Source organism: Colletotrichum orchidophilum (genome assembly GCF_001831195.1).
Source record: "Colletotrichum orchidophilum strain IMI 309357 chromosome Unknown Scaffold_74.1, whole genome shotgun sequence".
In the NCBI taxonomy this organism is placed as follows: Eukaryota; Fungi; Ascomycota; class Sordariomycetes; order Glomerellales; family Glomerellaceae; genus Colletotrichum; species Colletotrichum orchidophilum.
In genome coordinates this window covers 228210-245711 of record NW_019173030.1, presented here as the reverse complement: position 1 = coordinate 245711, position 17502 = coordinate 228210, and the positions used below count along the sequence as shown (strand labels likewise).

The 17502-nt window shown below is 54.6% G+C and overlaps 5 protein-coding genes across 5 annotated transcripts; all 5 read right to left on the bottom strand.

The window, feature by feature from the left end:
* Nucleotides 1-1230: 1230 nt before the first annotated feature.
* On the bottom strand, nt 1231-3053 carry CORC01_08655 (NTF2 and RRM domain-containing protein; the record flags this gene model as incomplete). Its single annotated transcript, XM_022620285.1, has 4 exons — nt 1231-1539; nt 1596-2651; nt 2730-2804; nt 2865-3053. The coding sequence occupies 4 exons, from the start codon at nt 3051-3053 to the stop codon at nt 1231-1233; spliced, it is 1629 nt and encodes a 542-aa protein (XP_022473279.1).
* A 1484-nt stretch (nt 3054-4537) lies between these two features.
* Nucleotides 4538-7732, bottom strand: CORC01_08654 (GPI ethanolamine phosphate transferase; the record flags this gene model as incomplete). The annotated part of the gene is made up of 1 exon (XM_022620284.1): nt 4538-7732. The coding sequence occupies one exon, from the start codon at nt 7730-7732 to the stop codon at nt 4538-4540; it is 3195 nt and encodes a 1064-aa protein (XP_022473278.1).
* A 626-nt stretch (nt 7733-8358) lies between these two features.
* CORC01_08653 (uncharacterized protein) lies at nt 8359-9954 on the bottom strand (the record flags this gene model as incomplete). Its single annotated transcript, XM_022620283.1, has 1 exon — nt 8359-9954. One exon carries the CDS (start codon nt 9952-9954, stop codon nt 8359-8361), a length of 1596 nt encoding a protein of 531 aa, XP_022473277.1.
* Nucleotides 9955-10753: 799 nt separating this feature from the next.
* On the bottom strand, nt 10754-11842 carry CORC01_08652 (pre-mRNA-splicing factor SPP2; the record flags this gene model as incomplete). Its single annotated transcript, XM_022620282.1, has 1 exon — nt 10754-11842. One exon carries the CDS (start codon nt 11840-11842, stop codon nt 10754-10756), a length of 1089 nt encoding a protein of 362 aa, XP_022473276.1.
* A 343-nt stretch (nt 11843-12185) lies between these two features.
* CORC01_08651 (NADH-cytochrome b5 reductase 1) lies at nt 12186-13280 on the bottom strand (the record flags this gene model as incomplete). Its single annotated transcript, XM_022620281.1, has 4 exons — nt 12186-12335; nt 12389-12932; nt 12986-13067; nt 13127-13280. The coding sequence occupies 4 exons, from the start codon at nt 13278-13280 to the stop codon at nt 12186-12188; spliced, it is 930 nt and encodes a 309-aa protein (XP_022473275.1).
* Between the last annotated feature and the right edge of the window lie 4222 nt (nt 13281-17502).

Sequence of the window (17502 nt, the reverse complement as noted above, 5' to 3'; positions counted from 1 at the left end):
TCCCCCTTTTTAGCCTCACCTGAGAGCCAATGTCGCCTGACGTTCGCTAATTCACCAGAGCCTGGTAGATCGGCTCCGCGCCTTGAATTTTTGCTGGTCTCGCACCGAGGCTTCTTTGAAAGGCTCAACTTCTTGCTCTGTTTCCCGAACAAAGGGCGTTGGGTACTTGAGCATGTCTTGCTTCGATGGCAGGACTTAGAAACCATGTCAAGTCCCGACAATCACTCTTCGAGTTCAAGAAAAACATGTCCTAGACAAAGCACGTCGAGCATAACCAATGGACAGAGCCGAATCCCACAAGCACTACCGAGAGCTCCCAGACATGGTGACGAGAAATTATCACCGCAAAAGCCTCATCAAACACAATTGGTAGTTATCGTCTGTTTCTCATTAAAAGAACCGGTTACGGATCTTTGGTGTAGTGGTTGTGTGTCAGTGTGTGTGTGTGTGTGTGTGTCGTCGGTCTTGGTATGGTACAGCATCATCACCCAATTCCCAAGGCCGCCCTTCCCCCCCTTTCCCTTTCCCCATCCCCTTTCCTTCCCCCCCAAGAAAACAGTTCTCTCGGTAAAAGCAATGGGACGCCAAAACTTTTGTTCATGCTATCCCCTTTTCCTCCCAGTGCTCCCTTTCCCCTGACCCGTTCCAACTTTGCCCAAATGTACAGGGACTCCATCCTTCATCGCCATCAATTTTGATTGTGATAGTGAAGAAGAGAGAGAGCTAGCTCAAACGTCGTTTGCGCTGGGTAGAGGTAGGTAGTCATCCTCGAAAAAGGAAGTACCTCGCCACGAGCGCGGATGCAAATGCTGGAAAAACGCATGCGCGAGAGAAGGAAAAAACAAAAACATGAGAAATGGAAAGGATATTGGGGATAAAAGTACAGGAAACGGTGTGTAAATCCACGCCCTTGCCCTGTGAACTCCTTGCAAAAGAAACGAAGGTGACTGTAGCTTTTCTCTCCCTTCCTCATCGGTATTCGTCCGACGATCGTGAGAACATTGGTGGTATTGGGGACTAGTGTGGTTTTGAGTTTGAGTGTCGTGTGGTCGTGGGTGATATCTCAGTGTAGGGGGTGGAAGCTACACTCGAGATACCATTTCGAGTAGATGACGGGATCGATATTTTGTGTCGGTTGTTAACGCCAGTCAGAAACTTTACAGACGCCCCCGAGAATCGGTGACACCTGATGAGCCCGCAACTGAGTTGCTAGGACTTTATTGTCCCGCTTTAAGCAGCAGCCTGGGAGGCACCACGACCACGGACACTGCCGCGACCACGTGCCTGACCACCGGTAAAGTTACCGCGGCCACCTCCCTGGCTGCCGGAGCGGTTTCCTCCCTCAAACCCACCACGGCCACGACCGCCGCCGGTGGCGTTGCCGCGAGGAGCGTTGGAGGAGTAGTTGCTACCACCGTAGGCAGTAGCCTTGGGACGACGGGGCTCGACGATGATGTTCTCACCGTTGACGGTGTGGGGGTTGGCGGCGGCAGCGGCCTGGTAGCCAGCAACAGTGGCGAACTCGACAAACGCGCAGTTCTGTAGAAGCATTAGTCTCTGTTACTCAAGATTGTTCACCGCATTTCAAGTCTCACCTTCTGGCGGTTGATGTCGAAGTAGGTGAGCTCGCCATGGGCAGCCAGGGCGCCCTTGAGGTCCTCGGCCTTGACCTTGTCAGTGACGTACTTAACGTATCCCAACGTGCCGTAGTTCTCGGTGGGTGCCTGAGAGATAGACTGAGGGCGGTTCTGGCGCTTGGAGTCAGCTCCAACGGACTGCCACTCGGCGGAGGGAGAGTCCTCCTTGGCAGCCTGGGCCTGAGTCTCCTTGGCCGGGGCATCGGTGGCGGGGGTAGCCTCTTTCGCGGGGGCGGCGACAGGAGCAGCAGGGGCAGGAGCCTTGGCCTGGCCCGCGGGAGGAGTGGCGGTCTTGGGGAGGGGCACGACAGGCTTAGGTCCGACGGCAGCGGCAGCACGGCTGGCCCAAGACATGGGCTTCATCGGGACGGGCGCAGGAGCGGTCTTGGGCTTCTCGGGCTCAGCGACGGGAGCCTTTGTAGGAGCGACAGGGGTAGGAGAGGGGTCGGCGGGCTTCTCGGGTTCGGTGATGTCTTCCTCAGCAATCTCCTTGGCAGCGACCTCGGGGTCAGCCGCCGGCTCCTCGACCTTGGTATCGGAGGCCTTTGCGGGCTCGAGAACAGCGGGCTCAGCATCGCCGTTGTTGGAGGCGACATCCTCGGGGGCCGCGCTGACCTCCTCCAGCTTCTTCTCAACCTCATCGACATCGATAGCCGGGCCAGTGGCCTCCTCGGGAGTCTGCTCGATCTTGGGCTCCTCAGTCTCTGCTTGGGCGGGGACCTCGGCAACCTCCTCAGGAGCAGCTTCCTCCTCGGGGGCGGCCTCGGCCTCGGCGACGGGCTCTTCCTCGTCCTCGTCGTTGATATATCTCAGGATGTCGTTGACGACGAAGTAGCCGGAGGGCTGAGGCGCGAGGACAAAGGTCTGGACAAACTTCTTCGGCTCGGCGGACTTGATGGAGCTCTCACCAATGACCTGGATAACGATGTTGTCGAAAGAGGCCTGGGAGTCAACGTTTGTGATGCGGACCTTGCTGTTCTGGAAGTCGAGGCTCTTAATCCTCTCTTGAATGGTCTAGGAAGCGTAACGATCAGCATGAAGCCCAGCTGAGTAGGCAGCGAAGAAGCAAGAAAAAAATTGTTTCAAACTTACTTGTCTGCCGACAGATACGTTGGCGACCTCTGCCTCCATACCATAAACGAACTGGGAGCGCTTTCCGTAGAAGAGCTATGGATACGTGTCAGTATTACAAGAGCCATCTTGTGATAGGCCGAGTTGGATACGTACATGAAGCTTATCCGGGTTCTTGCTCAGGGTTGTGTAGTATTGCTCGACAAAGTACCAGCCAACCTCATCCTTGCTGAGATTGTTGTTTCCAGCCGAGACGGCATCGTTGTTTGAGGTGGGACCTGATGATGTTGGCTCGACAGCGCCCTTGAACTGGTCCGGGTGTGTGTAGTTACCGTTGGTTGCCATGATTGCTTCTAGGGAATCTGATATTTGGGCGCAATCGGACCGAGGAAAGTAGGAAGGCGGATGGGAGGAGGAACGACGATGAAGGTCGCGAGAGTGCGAAGCTCGAGGTTTCTGCGGGGCTTTTCGCTTGCTTGCGGGGAGGTCTTTCGCGGAAGGAATTTCGATAGCAGGGACCCTTTGAAAGATGGAATGTTAGGATTACGATGTGCGCCAATGGGAGTGGAGATGAAGAATTAGAAGATTTAAGCTCTGGGAGGAGGAGGAGTAGATGCAGAGCGAGCAATATGGATGACCAAAGAGCATACCTCAAAAAATGCGATGGGCCGGAAGAGAAACGCTCAGAAGTGGCTCGAAAGAGGTTGATGAAAGAGAGCCGAGGAGGAGGGGGGCAAGAGGATACGCCGGAAAAAGGGTTTCGACGACGATGCGAGGGGCGGCGGGAGCTGGGAGAGATGGAGACGCGTGACGAGGAGCGATGTGCGGAGATCAAAGAAAGAAGGGATGGGCGATGGGAAGAGGAAAATGAATGGGCACAGTTAGGAGGACACTGGGATAGAACCGGCTCAGGGTGTGTGGGTTTTTGTGTGTTCAGTTCAGCAGATCTGGTCGTCGGGGCGGCGGCGGGCGGGTTCAGAGGAGAGCGGAGCGGTTGCGAAGTGGGAGGAGGAAGTGGGACGAAGATGTTCTTTTTTTTATTTTATTTTTCGTTTGCGGTCGAAATGTCGTGAGAAGAGAGGGACACTTTTTTGGGCTTCCCGGGGGTACCAGGCGCAACCCGAAGATGTGGAAAGGGCAAAGGAATCAAAAAGAAAAAAAAAATAACACACAATTGTTGCTGCCAGATCACGACGTGCCCTGTGCTTCTCTGGGCCACCGTCTGTCTCCTGCTGCCCGCGCGCAGGTCTGGGAGCTGATTACCGACCCAAGTGGGGTTGTTGGTGTGCACAGATCCCGATACCTCTAGGAGCTGCCCGGGTACTTACGATCCCGGCACTCTTTGCTGAGAACGCGAGGTCCCTGGAAATCATCTCAAGTATCTGCAGGTCCGCTTATATAATCAGGGTCGTACGCAGACCCGAAGCTCTCGGCCAAGCTCCCAGCTCAAGCAAAGGAACAATTGACTTAAACACACGAATTGCCAACTGCAATTGAGCGACACTCTGTGCGGCAGAGCGCTTGAGGCTCTGTGACCTGTGTCTCACATGTCTGCTAGATATCCCATTGTCGTTTGGCTTCCTTGAAAGAAGCGCATCGTCCCAATATGACGGTCCATCCTCCAAATCGCCTGGGACGTTGAGGCAGGGTATTACCGAGGCAAGGGATGAAGCTAATATTGTGTCAGACGCCAAAGCAAACTTCAGTCTTTTGTTCAAATTCTGTCTTTGCTCGGCTTCCTGTCTAAATTCTTTGCTCATGGCCATACAATTATAATGATACAGTGGTATTGTAGTTCGATTTTGTGGAATCTGCTCAAAAGGGGCATTTTATTCAACCCAGCCAAAGACCTCGCTCACCGCCATCGTGTTGGATCTGACGCCGATGAGGGTGATGACAAGTCCAACCAAGTCCACAACCAGTAGCAGAGCCGCCGCCATCATGAAGCGGGGGCTGAACACTCTGTAGAGCATAAGGTGTCTCCTCAGCCACCCAGCCCATGCCATAGTCGCCAACGACTCAACGGCGAAGTAGGCAACAAATATACCCAACGCCCTGCCAACGCTCTCAAGTACCCCCTTCCTCTTAGGACCGACTTTCCAGAGTACGATGAGAGGGACGGCTGCGACCGCAACAATTTGACCGGCGAAAGTGTTGAGGGCCATGATGATGGGACTCCACGGGTATCGGATGGTGAACAGCGGAATGAAAGCACTGTCCCATTGGAGACTGCTGAGTGTGGCTTGATGGCCAGTCTTGAAGTACCCAAAGTTGCCAATGATTGCAAGCATGATGGGTCCAATGGCCTCATTTGTCAAAGAGTTAAGGTCGAGAATCTCCACCAGTGAGAGAATCTGCCAGAACATAAGGGCCAGGGCACCGCCTCCCATTGGCTTCGAGAGGAGGATGCAAGCTCCCACGATGTTCATCGGCAGAAGCAGATACCTCGCTCCGTGCGTGTTGCCATAGCCCAAGACAGTGATTTGTGTGGTGCCGGTCTTGGTGGGTGTTGTGAGGATAGAGACCAGCGGCGGTGCCCACACAAACGCCGTGGTTCCGGCGACGAATACTAGGGCGAGAATTGCTTGAGCCATATAGGTTCCAGCATTCTTCAGAGTCTGAGGTGGCAGTTCCGGGAACCAGTCGCCGTTGTCGGCGGCATCCAGAACCCAGTACGACGCTGACAGAAGCAGACCAATGCGGTAGACATAGCCAATCCATGCTGGCCCAAGCCCCTCCCAGGATCGTGTAGGTAAAAGGAAAGACTGGATGATGGAAGGTAAAATGATGGCGACGGCGAAAGGAATGGCCAATTGCCAGGTAGAAGAGGTCGAGGAGGTATCCGAGGCATAGTAGGTCGAGGTACAGTAGGGCATCTGCTCCTCACGGCAGAGTTTGGAGAACGATGCAAGCCTACCAAGAATAACAAACAGAACGGAATGGTATATCGCAAGGGTGCGTTCTCGCATCGTAGGCACGGAGAACGCAGCAAAGATGTTTGCCACGCCAAAGGTCGTGATGAAGAAGAGGAGGATCGAGTCCTCCCAGATGGTGTACGAGTTTGATGCGAAGCCAATGGACTGACTGAGCGTGAAGAGAACCGCGAGCCAGCCCCAAATGTTGTTGGGCAGAAGATTGAGGAGAGTCTTGCCGAAGCCGTAAAGCGAGAACAAGACACCGATCGCGCTGGTGACAGCGCCACCGGCGACGGCGTAGACCAAATCCTCCGGTCCGGTGAAGATGGAGTACCCAGCGCCAGCCAATGCTCCAGGTACGGCGCCGAGAATAGCAGCAAGGAATATCTTCTCGTGAAGACTCTTGTATGACGCTGAGCCATCAGACTGAACGCCCTGAAGCTCCAATTTCTTCTCCGCCAGGTCGAGTTCGAGGTCGTCGAGAACAGCGAAGTCCTCGTCCGCATCACGCGAAGCGTAGACAAGCAGTGTTATTACGCCAACTGCCATGACCACAATACCCGTCACCATCTTGGGTACATCGAAGCGGGCCCACAAGTCCTTGCAGATGCGAAGAGTCTCCTCCTGGAACAAGTTGAAAAAGCCGTAGGACTCCTGGTGGTTCTTCCACTGCCACGAACGGTCGGCCTTCCTCCAGAGGTTCGATACGTGGCCGGCGGTGGCGCTTTTAGACTGATTCATGCCACGGGCAGCGAAGTACGAGTCCTGGTACCGTTGAATACCAGCAGCAGTCAACCGCGATACTGCAGCAAGGTTGTCCCAGGCTTTGCCCTTCTTGCCAGCGAAAGCTTCCTCAATGGGACGTCCCAAATTGTTGTAAGGAATTGGAATGCCCATCAGCAGTGCCAGAGTTGGTACGAGATCGATTTGGTTAACCGGTCTGATCTTGGCCATGCTCGGGGGTTGCTTGAACTCGGGTGTCGTCCGGCCAAAGAAGGGACGCTTCGAGTACATCCATAGAGCTGCCTCGACCTCGTCGTCGCTCTCGCCGCCGTGATCGCCTTTGCTGTCCATGCCATGGTCTCCCATCACGACAAGTAGAGTGTTGTCGTCAATTTGAGCGGCGAGATCACGGATGAAGATGTCCATCTGCTGGAGCTTGGCCGTCATTGCCGCATGGTTTGGTCCATACCGGTGCCCAGCATGGTCGACACCAAGCAGGTGGCCGATGAGAACATCCCATTTGCCCTTCTGCTCCTTCTTGAGGAGAGGAAAGATGTGGTCGATGACACCATTGTCAACCGTGTGCAGATCCCAGACGTTGAAGCTGTCGTAAGCCCTGCTAACATTGGCCTCGAAATAGCCGGGGAATAAAGACATCCAAGTATCGTCGCCAAGGTGTGCTATGCGCTTCCCAGCGTCCTTGAGTTGCATGAGAAGGTTGTCCTCCTCAATTGCGGTGCCAGCGAAGTTGCTGCCAGCATCAATGAAAGTCGGCAGTGTACCAGTAGTCAGGCCCTTCAGCCTCTGCAGGGTAGTCGTTGGCGGGTCGGCGATAAAGGGGCGCAAGAAGGCATGGTCCGGAGACTTGACGGCGGTCTCGTGCAAGAAGGGCAACGCGTTGTGGAAAGGAGCCTGGTCGTCCACGGGGACCGTAAAGTCGTACCGCAGCGCATCGACGATGACGACCACCGCCTTGTCGAACGACTTTGGGTGCCAGCAGCCGCCCTGGACCGTGCCTTGGCCCTTCCAGCTCGACGAGAGCTCGAGCGGAGGCGTCGTACAGTTGGATTTCTCGTCGAGGACCAGTCGCGTCAGGAGGAAGCCGCTGGTGAAGAAGGCGATGCCAATGGCATGGAGACAGAGCATCCACGCCCAGAAGGCGACGGTCCACCACCATCTACGCTCGTAGGCATCCTTGCGCCGAGTCTCAAACACCTCGCGCTGCTTCTCAAGAAGTATCGACCGCTCCTTATCAGCCTTGGTCACCTCGGGGGATCTGCTGGCCTCCTCAATTTCCTTTTGGCGCTTCGCTTTGGCGAATTGCTCGGCGATGGCTTTGTAGTCGGCTGGGGGCGGACCCTTCGGCCGAGGGGATTTCTGAGGCATTGTGTCTTATCTTGGCTGGTTGGGTGTTTAAAAAGAAGGAGAAAAAGAAAGATATGAAAAATTAAGGCTGGCACTCGATGGCCATTGGGGTAGAGGAAGCTATCAAGCCCCTGTTCTGGAGTCGTGTTCGTGTAGTGTGGCTGCTTTGCAGATCGCAGCGTGTAAAAGAGATGGTTTCGCCTGGCAAAAGGAGCTCAAATTTGGAAGTCCACCAAGTTCCGGCAGCTGCCGCAGCGGCGCGAGCCCAGCTTTGGTGGGGCAGACGAACGCGATTCAGGTGCCAAGGATCCTGCCCTGCACCTTTTGGAGCCGGCAACCGCTGGACCACTGACAAAGCTCTTTTTTGGAAGGGCATGTCATCACCGATGTGGGACAAATACAATGTGCCGAGACATGCTTCCTACAGCTTCTGCATTTCAGAGACGACTACGGATAGGTCGATTCATTTAAGTGAACTTTTTATGTTCCACGACTACTGCGTAGTACGTCATCCCAATACTGTACTTCAAGACCTCACGAAACCTCAACACGGGGCCTAATACCCACGAAGCAGTGGCGTCCACTGTCAATCTCTTCCATTGGCCAAGACGATGCATTTGTTTTAGCAACAGCTCCAACACACACGCTTATTCCGCCGTAAGTTCGGTACTGAAGAACTTGCGAGCCGGGATCTTGCGCTTGAAAAGCTCGTCCATCTCAGCCTGCGTTCTGTCTCGCACCTCGGGCAGACAGAAGTAGGCCCAAACAAGAAAGACGGCATTGATACCAGCGTAAACTAGCGCCGTGCAAGGTCCCAGACCCCATCCGTTAGGAGCGTTCTCCAACATCCTGGGTAAAAGCCACATGTTGAATTGCCCGGCGATGAGGTAGGCTACTCGGCCGATGACAAGCGTCTTGGCTTTTTGTCGGGTCGAAGGGATCTCGGGGTTGATAGCGTACACAAGGGGTCCAATGGAAAGATTATAGACTCCTGTGAAGATCACGAGCATCACCGCGATGACCCAAGGAACTGCCGAGTTCGCGTCGCTATAGAAACCCAGCACGCCGACACCTGTCATGAGAATGACGGAGCCCATCAGTCCCCAAAGCCAGATAGTTCTGCGTCCGATGTAGTTCATCAGGGGCCACGATGAGACGATGCAGATTATGCCGATTGCGTACTGGATCAGCGTAAAGTCGTACGATTTGGAGCTGCTCATGCCCGCCTTCTGGTATAGCTTGGCTGAGTAGAACATGAGCGCTGAACCGCAGAGCTGTTGCGTCAAGTTCATCGTGACGACGATCATGGTACGACGAAGGTTGGCGCCGCGGAAGCACTCGAGGTACGTGATATGAGACTCTTTCCTGCTGTTCTTCTCCTGCTCGTTGGTGAGCTCGAGGACCTTGACCTGACCGTCAACTGGATAAGTCGGATCCTTGTTGAGTCTTGCCAGAGAGTTGCGTGCAAGGTCAAAACGAGACTGGCGCATGAGCCACCAAGGTGATTCTGGAGCAAGGAAGACGCAGAGGAGAACAGGAAGGGGCCATATCCATTGAATGCCGACGGGGACGCGGTATGCCGTGATATCGTTGGATTTGATGTTCGCAACACCCTTGATTGCTGCTGTCGAGAAGAGCTGTCCGAAAATCCAGCACATGGAGACGAAGGTGGTGAGGGTCGGACGAAGCTTGAGGGGCGAGATATCTGAAGCGTAGGGTAGAACGCAGGCCTGGAAGGCTCCCCAAGGCAGTCCCAGAAGGAACTCGCCGGCAAAGATCATGCCGAGACCAGCCTGATAGCCTCCCGCGGACAAGACCGCCGGCGCGAAGAAGTTGACGAGGAGCAGTACCATGATCGATCCGAGGGAGAACATCATCGTCTTTCGGTAGCCGAACTTGTCCATGGACAGACCGGCAAAGTACATTGCTGCGACTTGGCCAGCCTGACTTGAAGTAAGGATCAAGGACTGCCAGAGTGTTGGGATCTCCTTGACGGTGCCCCCTTCCGGAGCGTAACCGAAGAGGTTCTGGAACTGATCCAGGGAGAAAAAGTTGCCCATGAGAGCGAGGTCGTAACCCTCGCCGACAATGGTCATCGCGAAGAAGATGGACCATTTGACCGCGGGTAGATACTTCCTGACGGTCTGCATGTAATTGTGATGCTCCTCATAGTCTCTGGCAGCCTTGGCCACCGGGTTGGAGGCAACCGTGTCGGGGATGTCTTTTTCCTGTACAGAGGACATGGGTTTATCTTGTAGAGAAGACATGGTGAAATGGATCATCAATGGAATACTGGTGAAGCTGTAGTTGTAAGCATGGAGCAGAAGAAATGCTCGATCCAGATTGTGTCGAACGAAGCAGCAATGTCTGGATTAAGGACAAATTCGAGGAGATGGATGTCTTTGCAAGACGGCCGACGAGGAAAAGAGGAGACAGATGGAACGCAGCAGGCGTCTATCAACCTCAGTGGCCACTGCCACTTGAGGTTGAAGTGGTCCATGGCATGAGGGGTGGAGGGTTCTTTCTCCATGGCACGAAAGGAGGAAGCCTTCGTGGCGCGACCATTGCTATGGCAAACTCTAAATAGGGCGACCACGACTTGTGATGCCCATGAGAAGGCGCCATATGCATTGAGACCCGGATAGCTTCAACCGGGCCCCCAGATTGCGCAGATCATGCGCCCAAAGGGAAATCCCCAGGCGGGGTCAGCGATATCCCCATGGGGTTCCCGTCTTTTGATCACGGTTTCTTCGGCCTCCGAACTTCTCAGTTGACAGGACACAGACCTAGGTACCACAGTTTCAAAGTATTGGTCGTTTCCACCTCCCCACAATGGGACCGACTGCGATCAGGTTGCATTAACTAGCACGGGGATAACGCATCAATCAATACCATAGGCGCCTTCTTTGAAATGGGAATAGAGCCGGGATGCCTATTGAAGGTTTGTTTTGTTCTTGTAGTCTATTTATCCGTGGACATACTTGTCAACTTTGCCACAGCCTGGAAAAGGTAACAGCTTCCTGCCAAATCGCTGGACATTCTTCATCGTCTTGAATCGCCGCTTCGGTGCCTCGAACTGTAATATTCCCGATCTCTGTCCCTGTCCCTATCACGGTGCCCATGCCCATACCTATCCCGATCTCGCTCCCTGTCACGCTCACGATCCCTCTCGTCTCTGAAGCTCTCGCCCCTCCGTTCCTTGCGCTCGCTGCGCCTCTTCTCCTCTTCGCGGCGGTACTCGTCCAACCTCGGCCGGCTGCTCTTCTTCTTGCCGCCATGGTTCCACTGTCCCAAGTCCTCCGCGCCCTCCAGCTTCTTGGCGCCAAGGCCGAGCTGGTTCTGGCGCCTCTCGGTGGGCTGTTTCTTCTTGGGCCCGCGCATCTTCCCGTCCCAGCCCATGCCGCGCAGTAGCGCGGCGCCAAACTCGCCGTCCGGTATCGCCTCGTAGTCTGCGAGCGTCGCGTCTTCGCCCACATGCTTGATGTCGGACAGATAGGCATCCTGCTCCGTGGCTTGGATGACAATGTCTTCTTCTTCCTGGCGCTTCTTCCCCAGTAAGGCGTCCATGGCGTCTTGGTCTGCGGTGCGAGGAGCCCTTTTCTCCACTGGGGAATCTTCGTCCTGAACGTCGTCTGCTGCTTCACCCTGTTCTATTGGTGCGTCGCCCTCTTCGCTCGTCTTGCGCTTTTTGACGGTCAAACCCCATTGTATATGTTTATCCGCGTCGGCAGGTTCTCGCTCCGGCTCTTGCTGCGCACCGCTCTGTTGTTGCTGTTGTTGTTCTTGTCGCTGCGCCTGCACCTCGGCAGGCAGCAGATTCTTGCCTCCTCTGCGTCCGCGCAACTCCGCCTTCCAGTCTCGGTTGTTTTGCTTCTCAATCACGAGTTCGCGAGGCTTCTTCTCCCTTATCCGATTAGAGTCCCCGCCGATTTCTGTGATCGCTTCGTGTCTTCCGCGGCCATGATCGCGCTCGCCGTCCGAGTCCGAATCGAAGTTGTTTAGCGCATTCGTCCGCGACCGCTTGCCTAGTGACGATGGTGGGGTTGGACGTGAAGGGTTCTTGTTGTTTTTTGAGCTCGAGGAGCCGCTGAAGCTGATCGCTATCCTGGGGGCTTTGGACCCGTCTGGCATGGTGCTGGCAGCGATGCGGGTGAGTTTGGTAGTTCGTTTTGAAGAGGCAGATATTTGGCGGTCGTGAAAGGCTGGTTAACAGAAAGCAGTGGTCGGGTCACTTTGCGACGTCAACATGCAGGGATCAGGATCTCAGAGCCTTACATAAGGTGGGGCACGTTGTCTATACGGCAAAGCTCAATCGCAACACAGCTATCCGAATGCAGAAGCTCTTATCTACAGAACCCAACACCTTTAACCTGGAAATGCATCTTTGTCGACTTCCTCTATTGCCCATCAACATGCAACAAGCCGCTCCCTCAACGCAATTTTATTGTGGTGTTTATGCAGAGTCCCCCAAGCTTTAAAAAGCAAAGATTTGGTCCTCGAGCTTGCTCACAGGGCGGGCCTTCTTGAAGCCAAGGCTCTCGGCCGTCTTCTTCAGTCCGCTAATCATGGGCGGGGGGCCGCAAAGCAGAAGCTTGACGTCGTCAGCTGCCTTGGGAAGAAGCTTCTGTAGTATCTGTCAGCTCTGTACCGGGTACGCCATCTACTAGGGAGCCTTACGGTAATCATGTCGCCCGTGACGTAACCGACACCACCGGTCCAGCCCGCAGGGGGCTTGTCAAGAACGTAGTGCACGCGGAAACCGCTGTCTTCCTTGGCGAGGGCGTCCAGGTCCTCTTTCAACAGGATGTCCTGGGGGGTGACGTTGGCGAAGATAAGGTCGATTTCAGTCTTGTCACCGGTGGGGCGGCCGCGGATGACGGCGCGGACGATCTGAAGCATGGGAGTGATACCAGTGCCGCCTGCAATCATGCCAAAGTGACGGACCATGTTCGGGGTGTAAACGAAAGCACCCTTGGGACCCCTGACCTTGAGCGTCTGTCCGACCTTCATCGACGCCATGTACTTGGAGATGTTGCCGGTAGGGTAGGACTTGATCAGGAGGTCGAAGTGGCCAGGCTGGTGGTCGCCGGAAATGGGAGTGTAGGAGCGCACGATCTCCTTGGTAGTGCCATCAGGCTGGGGGCAGTTGGCACCAATGGAGATGTGCTGTCCGATAGGGAGGCCAAGGATGCTCTTCTCGCTGGGGAGGTTGAACCGGTAGCTTCGGAACTTATCAGCTGGAGTGCCGGGCTTAACGCCTGAGGTACGACTTACATGGCAACATTATGCGAGATGATAGTCTTTTCCTTGAGCTCAAAGTCCTGAAAGGTATCGGGCTTCAGGACTGTCTTGATCTCTGCGTGAAAGGTTCGTCAGTGAGCAATCCCGAGGGGTTCCGAGAGGGGCCGAACTCACGCATGGCATTGAACTTGTACGCTGCCAGCGCAAGCGCCAGGGCAACAGCGTACGGCGTCCATTCGCGCTTGGTGATGAAGCATCCGAACACGATCAGACCAGCGGGAATGTAGATGTTGTCAAAGTACCTGCGAGAAGCCAAAGAGTCGGCCATTTTGAAGACGATGCGCGAGGCTCTTCTCCACAGAAAGCGGGATATGGTATAGCTGGAGCTTGGTAGCTCTCGTTCCGAGTTTGAAGAAATCTGGAGATTGCCAAAACAGGTCAGTCATTGTGACGAGCATTGTGGGAAAACAATGGACTCACTAAAACAACCGCGAGCTTGAGGGAAAGCTGTCGCAGTCAATTGGTGACGGTTGACAATTCAAGTCGGAAATGCGAGCGTGCAATCATATATCGTAGGAGCAGGTCGCGCAAGTGGGACAGCCCCTCCAATTTTCTGTTGAGATGCCGAGTTTCTGCCAGACCTCGAACGGCGAGCGGTCAGGTGCAGCGATGCGGTTGCGGGAACGTGACTGCGAGCCCAATCCAGCAAAATAATCCGACGGCAGATGCAGCAAGGTCCCGAAGGTCCCGACCTCAGGCTCGGTTTGCTGGGTCGGTTAGTCGGTTCTACGCTTTCCCGTGGCTTAAGCAACGTGTAGCAGTACTTGTGGCTGAAAACATGTCTCATGTCTTCAGCCACAACGCCACAGCTCGTTAATGTGACGCCTTGAAGATGCGCGTGCTGCTAGAGATCAACGTGTTGTTCAAACCAGCTGATCACTGTTGCAACATCATGCCGACGGACGAATGATCGGCTTCATTCTCAATTTCTATCGACTGTAAGGCATACGCAGGGTCAGTTCAGAGTCCCAATTGCCGCTGAACGATAAGGCCGCCTCACATGATCGCGTCTCGATGCTTGCTAGGAGCTTTCGGCAACTTCGGGACGCTGTCACCAACAGCCACCGAGATTCATTTTAATGAAGAAGGGAGACCGGTTCCTGAGCAGCGCACCATTCGCGGGAATTTGCACAGCTACAGCTACTAGTCGGTTCAATGCGCTTTTAGGCTGCGTCGATCCGGTCTGTTCGGACATGCGATTACTGTTAAAAAGAAAGAGAAATAAAAGGTCCGCCTGCTGCTAGTCGTCCTGACAGCGCGCGACTACGTTATCTGCGTTGGATTTGACAGATGAAGCAAATTGCAGACATCGGGAAAGATGACATCACCACAGCTGGCGGCAGCGTGGCACTGAGACGGAGGATGGAATGAAGCACTAGCGGTGTGACAGGTATCTCCTTTGGCGACCGTGTACGGATGTACCTCCCGACTAGGAACAATCTGGAATGCTGTCTACAGGCGTTGGCCGTGGGTTAGTGAGGGGAAATTCCGGGGGGATTTGTGATCGGCCGGAAGCAATCCAAACATTTGGACCTCTGTCGCACAGTCGGGAAGTGGGATTCTTGGCCTTACCAATGCATCACGATAACGCGTCCTTCCGCAGATGCAATCCTTTTTTTTTCCTTTTTTTTTTTTTCCTTTTTTTTTTTTTTTTCCCCGCGGGGGGGGCCCGGGGGGCGCGGGTTTTTGTGCGTTTGTGTTGCAGCGGTGGTGGGTGGTTTTGCGTGGTTGTTGTTGTTTTTTTTTTGTTTTTTTTTTTTTCCTTTTTTTTTTTTTTTTCCTTCGTGGATGGGCCCTGGATGCAGGATGTCGATTTGCAATCTTCACGACATTTTTGCGTTATCTGTAGCGTCCTACGGAGCTACAGAGAGGCGTAGGATGAAGAACTGGGTCTTGGGCCGATGGCCGTGGTTGGAAAGTGAGACGGGCCGGACTGTCGAGCGGGTGCCGGCCGTCCCCGCTTTTGGCGCTAAGTCGCCCCAGGCACCCGTCGTACTGCACTCGGGAGGTCCGTGCCAGGTGGCTCAAAGCCTCAGAGGGCAGGAAAACGTACCTCCGTATTGCGGTGCTGCGCTTGTGTCACGACTCGCTCGTGACCCAAGGAAATTGAGTGAGAGAGGAAGAGCGAGTGTGCGTCGCGTGTTATCCCATACCTGAGAGACGACGATGCCGCACATACTATGGTATCTGAATTGCGGCCGAAGCAAGGATATATACAATGTGACTGGATATGCGCCCGTGTCCAGGGCAACTGGACCTGCACAATTCCGGCTCATTTCCAGAAAATACGGATACTGGGAAGATGCGTTCGTTCACTCATTTGTCGAGCCTTGGCCCAGCCGCCCAGGACTGACGATGGATTTGCGGTTCGATGATGGGATTGCGCTCGCGAGTGGCGCATAGATTGTGCGGCAGTGGCTTGCCGATGGTTCCCATTCCCACAAATGCATACACCGAGAGAGCTTGAGGAGGTGCCAAGCGTGCCACGGTGCCAACCAAAAAAAAAAAAAAAAAGAGCCTCCAAAGGAAAGCCCCTGTCCTGACGGCGATCAGAGACAATTCGCAATCTTGACAAGTTGGCCCCCCCTAGCCCGCATCAAGCCCGGTTGTTCCTTGATGTGCCCCCCAAATGACCCCCCCCCCCCCAAATTTGGCCGGCGCGGGCTGGTTTCACAATTTTCGCAACCATGAGAGTGCCAGAGTCGTTCAGACGATCGCGTTGCTGCCGAGCGAGCGTCCCATGGGGGTTGGCACCTGGAAATTTCGGGATGCTTTTATCTTCAAGGGGGGCCCGGGCGGAAATGTCTGACTTTCCATAGGCTAGAGCAGTACTTCGTGGCACGCGTCTGAAGACCGTTCCCTCATCGTCGCTACTTCATCTGAAACCGGCCGCATGGCATGATGGCATCCCTGAGATTGACGCCGTCGGTTGGTCATCTACGTACTGATAACCATTAGGTCCAACAAACCACCGCAATGGCGTTTTCGGGTCGATGGGCCGACAGATTGTCATTTCGTTCGTGCTCGCTCTTGGTAATAAGGTGGCGGGAGCGGCATGGCGGCTCGAGTCTTGAATCCTTTGCGGTATCCGTACGCGCAAAATAAAAGTCCTGGGTGAAGCGCCCAGCACGTATGTATTCGTAGGGAGAGCACTTCCACAGTCGTGGACAAAGTCACAAATGAAGGATCCCAAGACCACCTCCCCCCTCGTATCCGTATAAAACGGGGCTGACCAGGCCAGGGGACTGACAATGAGCGTGGTATTTGACATGTATAATCCTCTTGCTTCATTTACCTTCCTCCTTCTAGAAACAAAAGTCTATTCAGAGAACACGAGAAAGGGGAAACCCTTACTCTGTAGGACAATGCAGTTTGACAATACGCGTACCAGAGGATTACTGACTGGGCACTGAGGAATCATTTCGGCGTGGAAAGAAGCCGCGGCCGGGAACGAGGCGGTCGAAGCAAAAGGAGGGAAATTTGAAGCAATCTTGAGATATTTCAAGTTGCCGGGGCGCCCCCAATAAGCTGAGTATTGAAAGTGGCTTGAAACGACCCTTACTCTCGGCCTGACCGGCTCTAGCGCCGTCTCCACGGCGAGGAGAGGAGCCTTTTTCAGAAAAGAAAGTTTGAGAAAGTTGAGGAAAAAAAAGAAGGGAAAAGGGAAGAGGAGGCACGAGGGAATCACAGCTAGGTCGGTAGGCATCAGGCAAATCAATCGGCGATCATGATTAGAGAACCCTACCGGAGGACCCTGGACGACCGGGCCCCCCAAGAGCGAAGGCGAGAAGACAGGCATGGCTTGGCAATCGGTGTTGGCGACTGAACATGCCAACGGAGGAGCCATTTAGAGTGACTGAAAGGTAACCCGCATCCATCTTCGTGGGCTTCAGTAACCCTTCGATGGCAGTCAAGGGTGCGCGGCATCTACGGAGTCGGCCATCTGCGGCTACCGCAGCAGTGGAAAATCTCGTGATATTTGTTCCACGTCCACGAAGACACCTGGATAGCACATAATGCACATTACGCTATCAGACGTAAGTCCTGGGTCCTGGGCGCCACTACTCACGATAGCCCACCGTAGCTGAGCAAATATTGAAGATAAGCGGACAGGCTGCACATACAGTTCGTAGTGCACCACGCTCGCAGTATGTAGGCGTTGACGTGCTGGAGTTGCACCGACATTCTGCGCACGCAGCCGCCGTCGATGTACTGGCAGGGTAAGGTAGCAATAGCATCCCAGGTTGCTGGTCACTGGTGCGCGCGGCGGGCTTGTGAATGCAGAGCACATTTTTTTGTGTGGATTTGGGCGGGCTGAGACTTGGGACTCTGGGGGTGAGTGGCACTCGGAGACGGCGCCGCAAGCTGCATCTGCCTGCCGGCCTCACGGCACGTAACTGAGGCGAGGAGGCACAGCAACAGGGGACCACTGGACCACTGGTACGCCCTACGCAGCAGGGGCGGCGAGTGAGGAGAGGAGGGGACTAGGA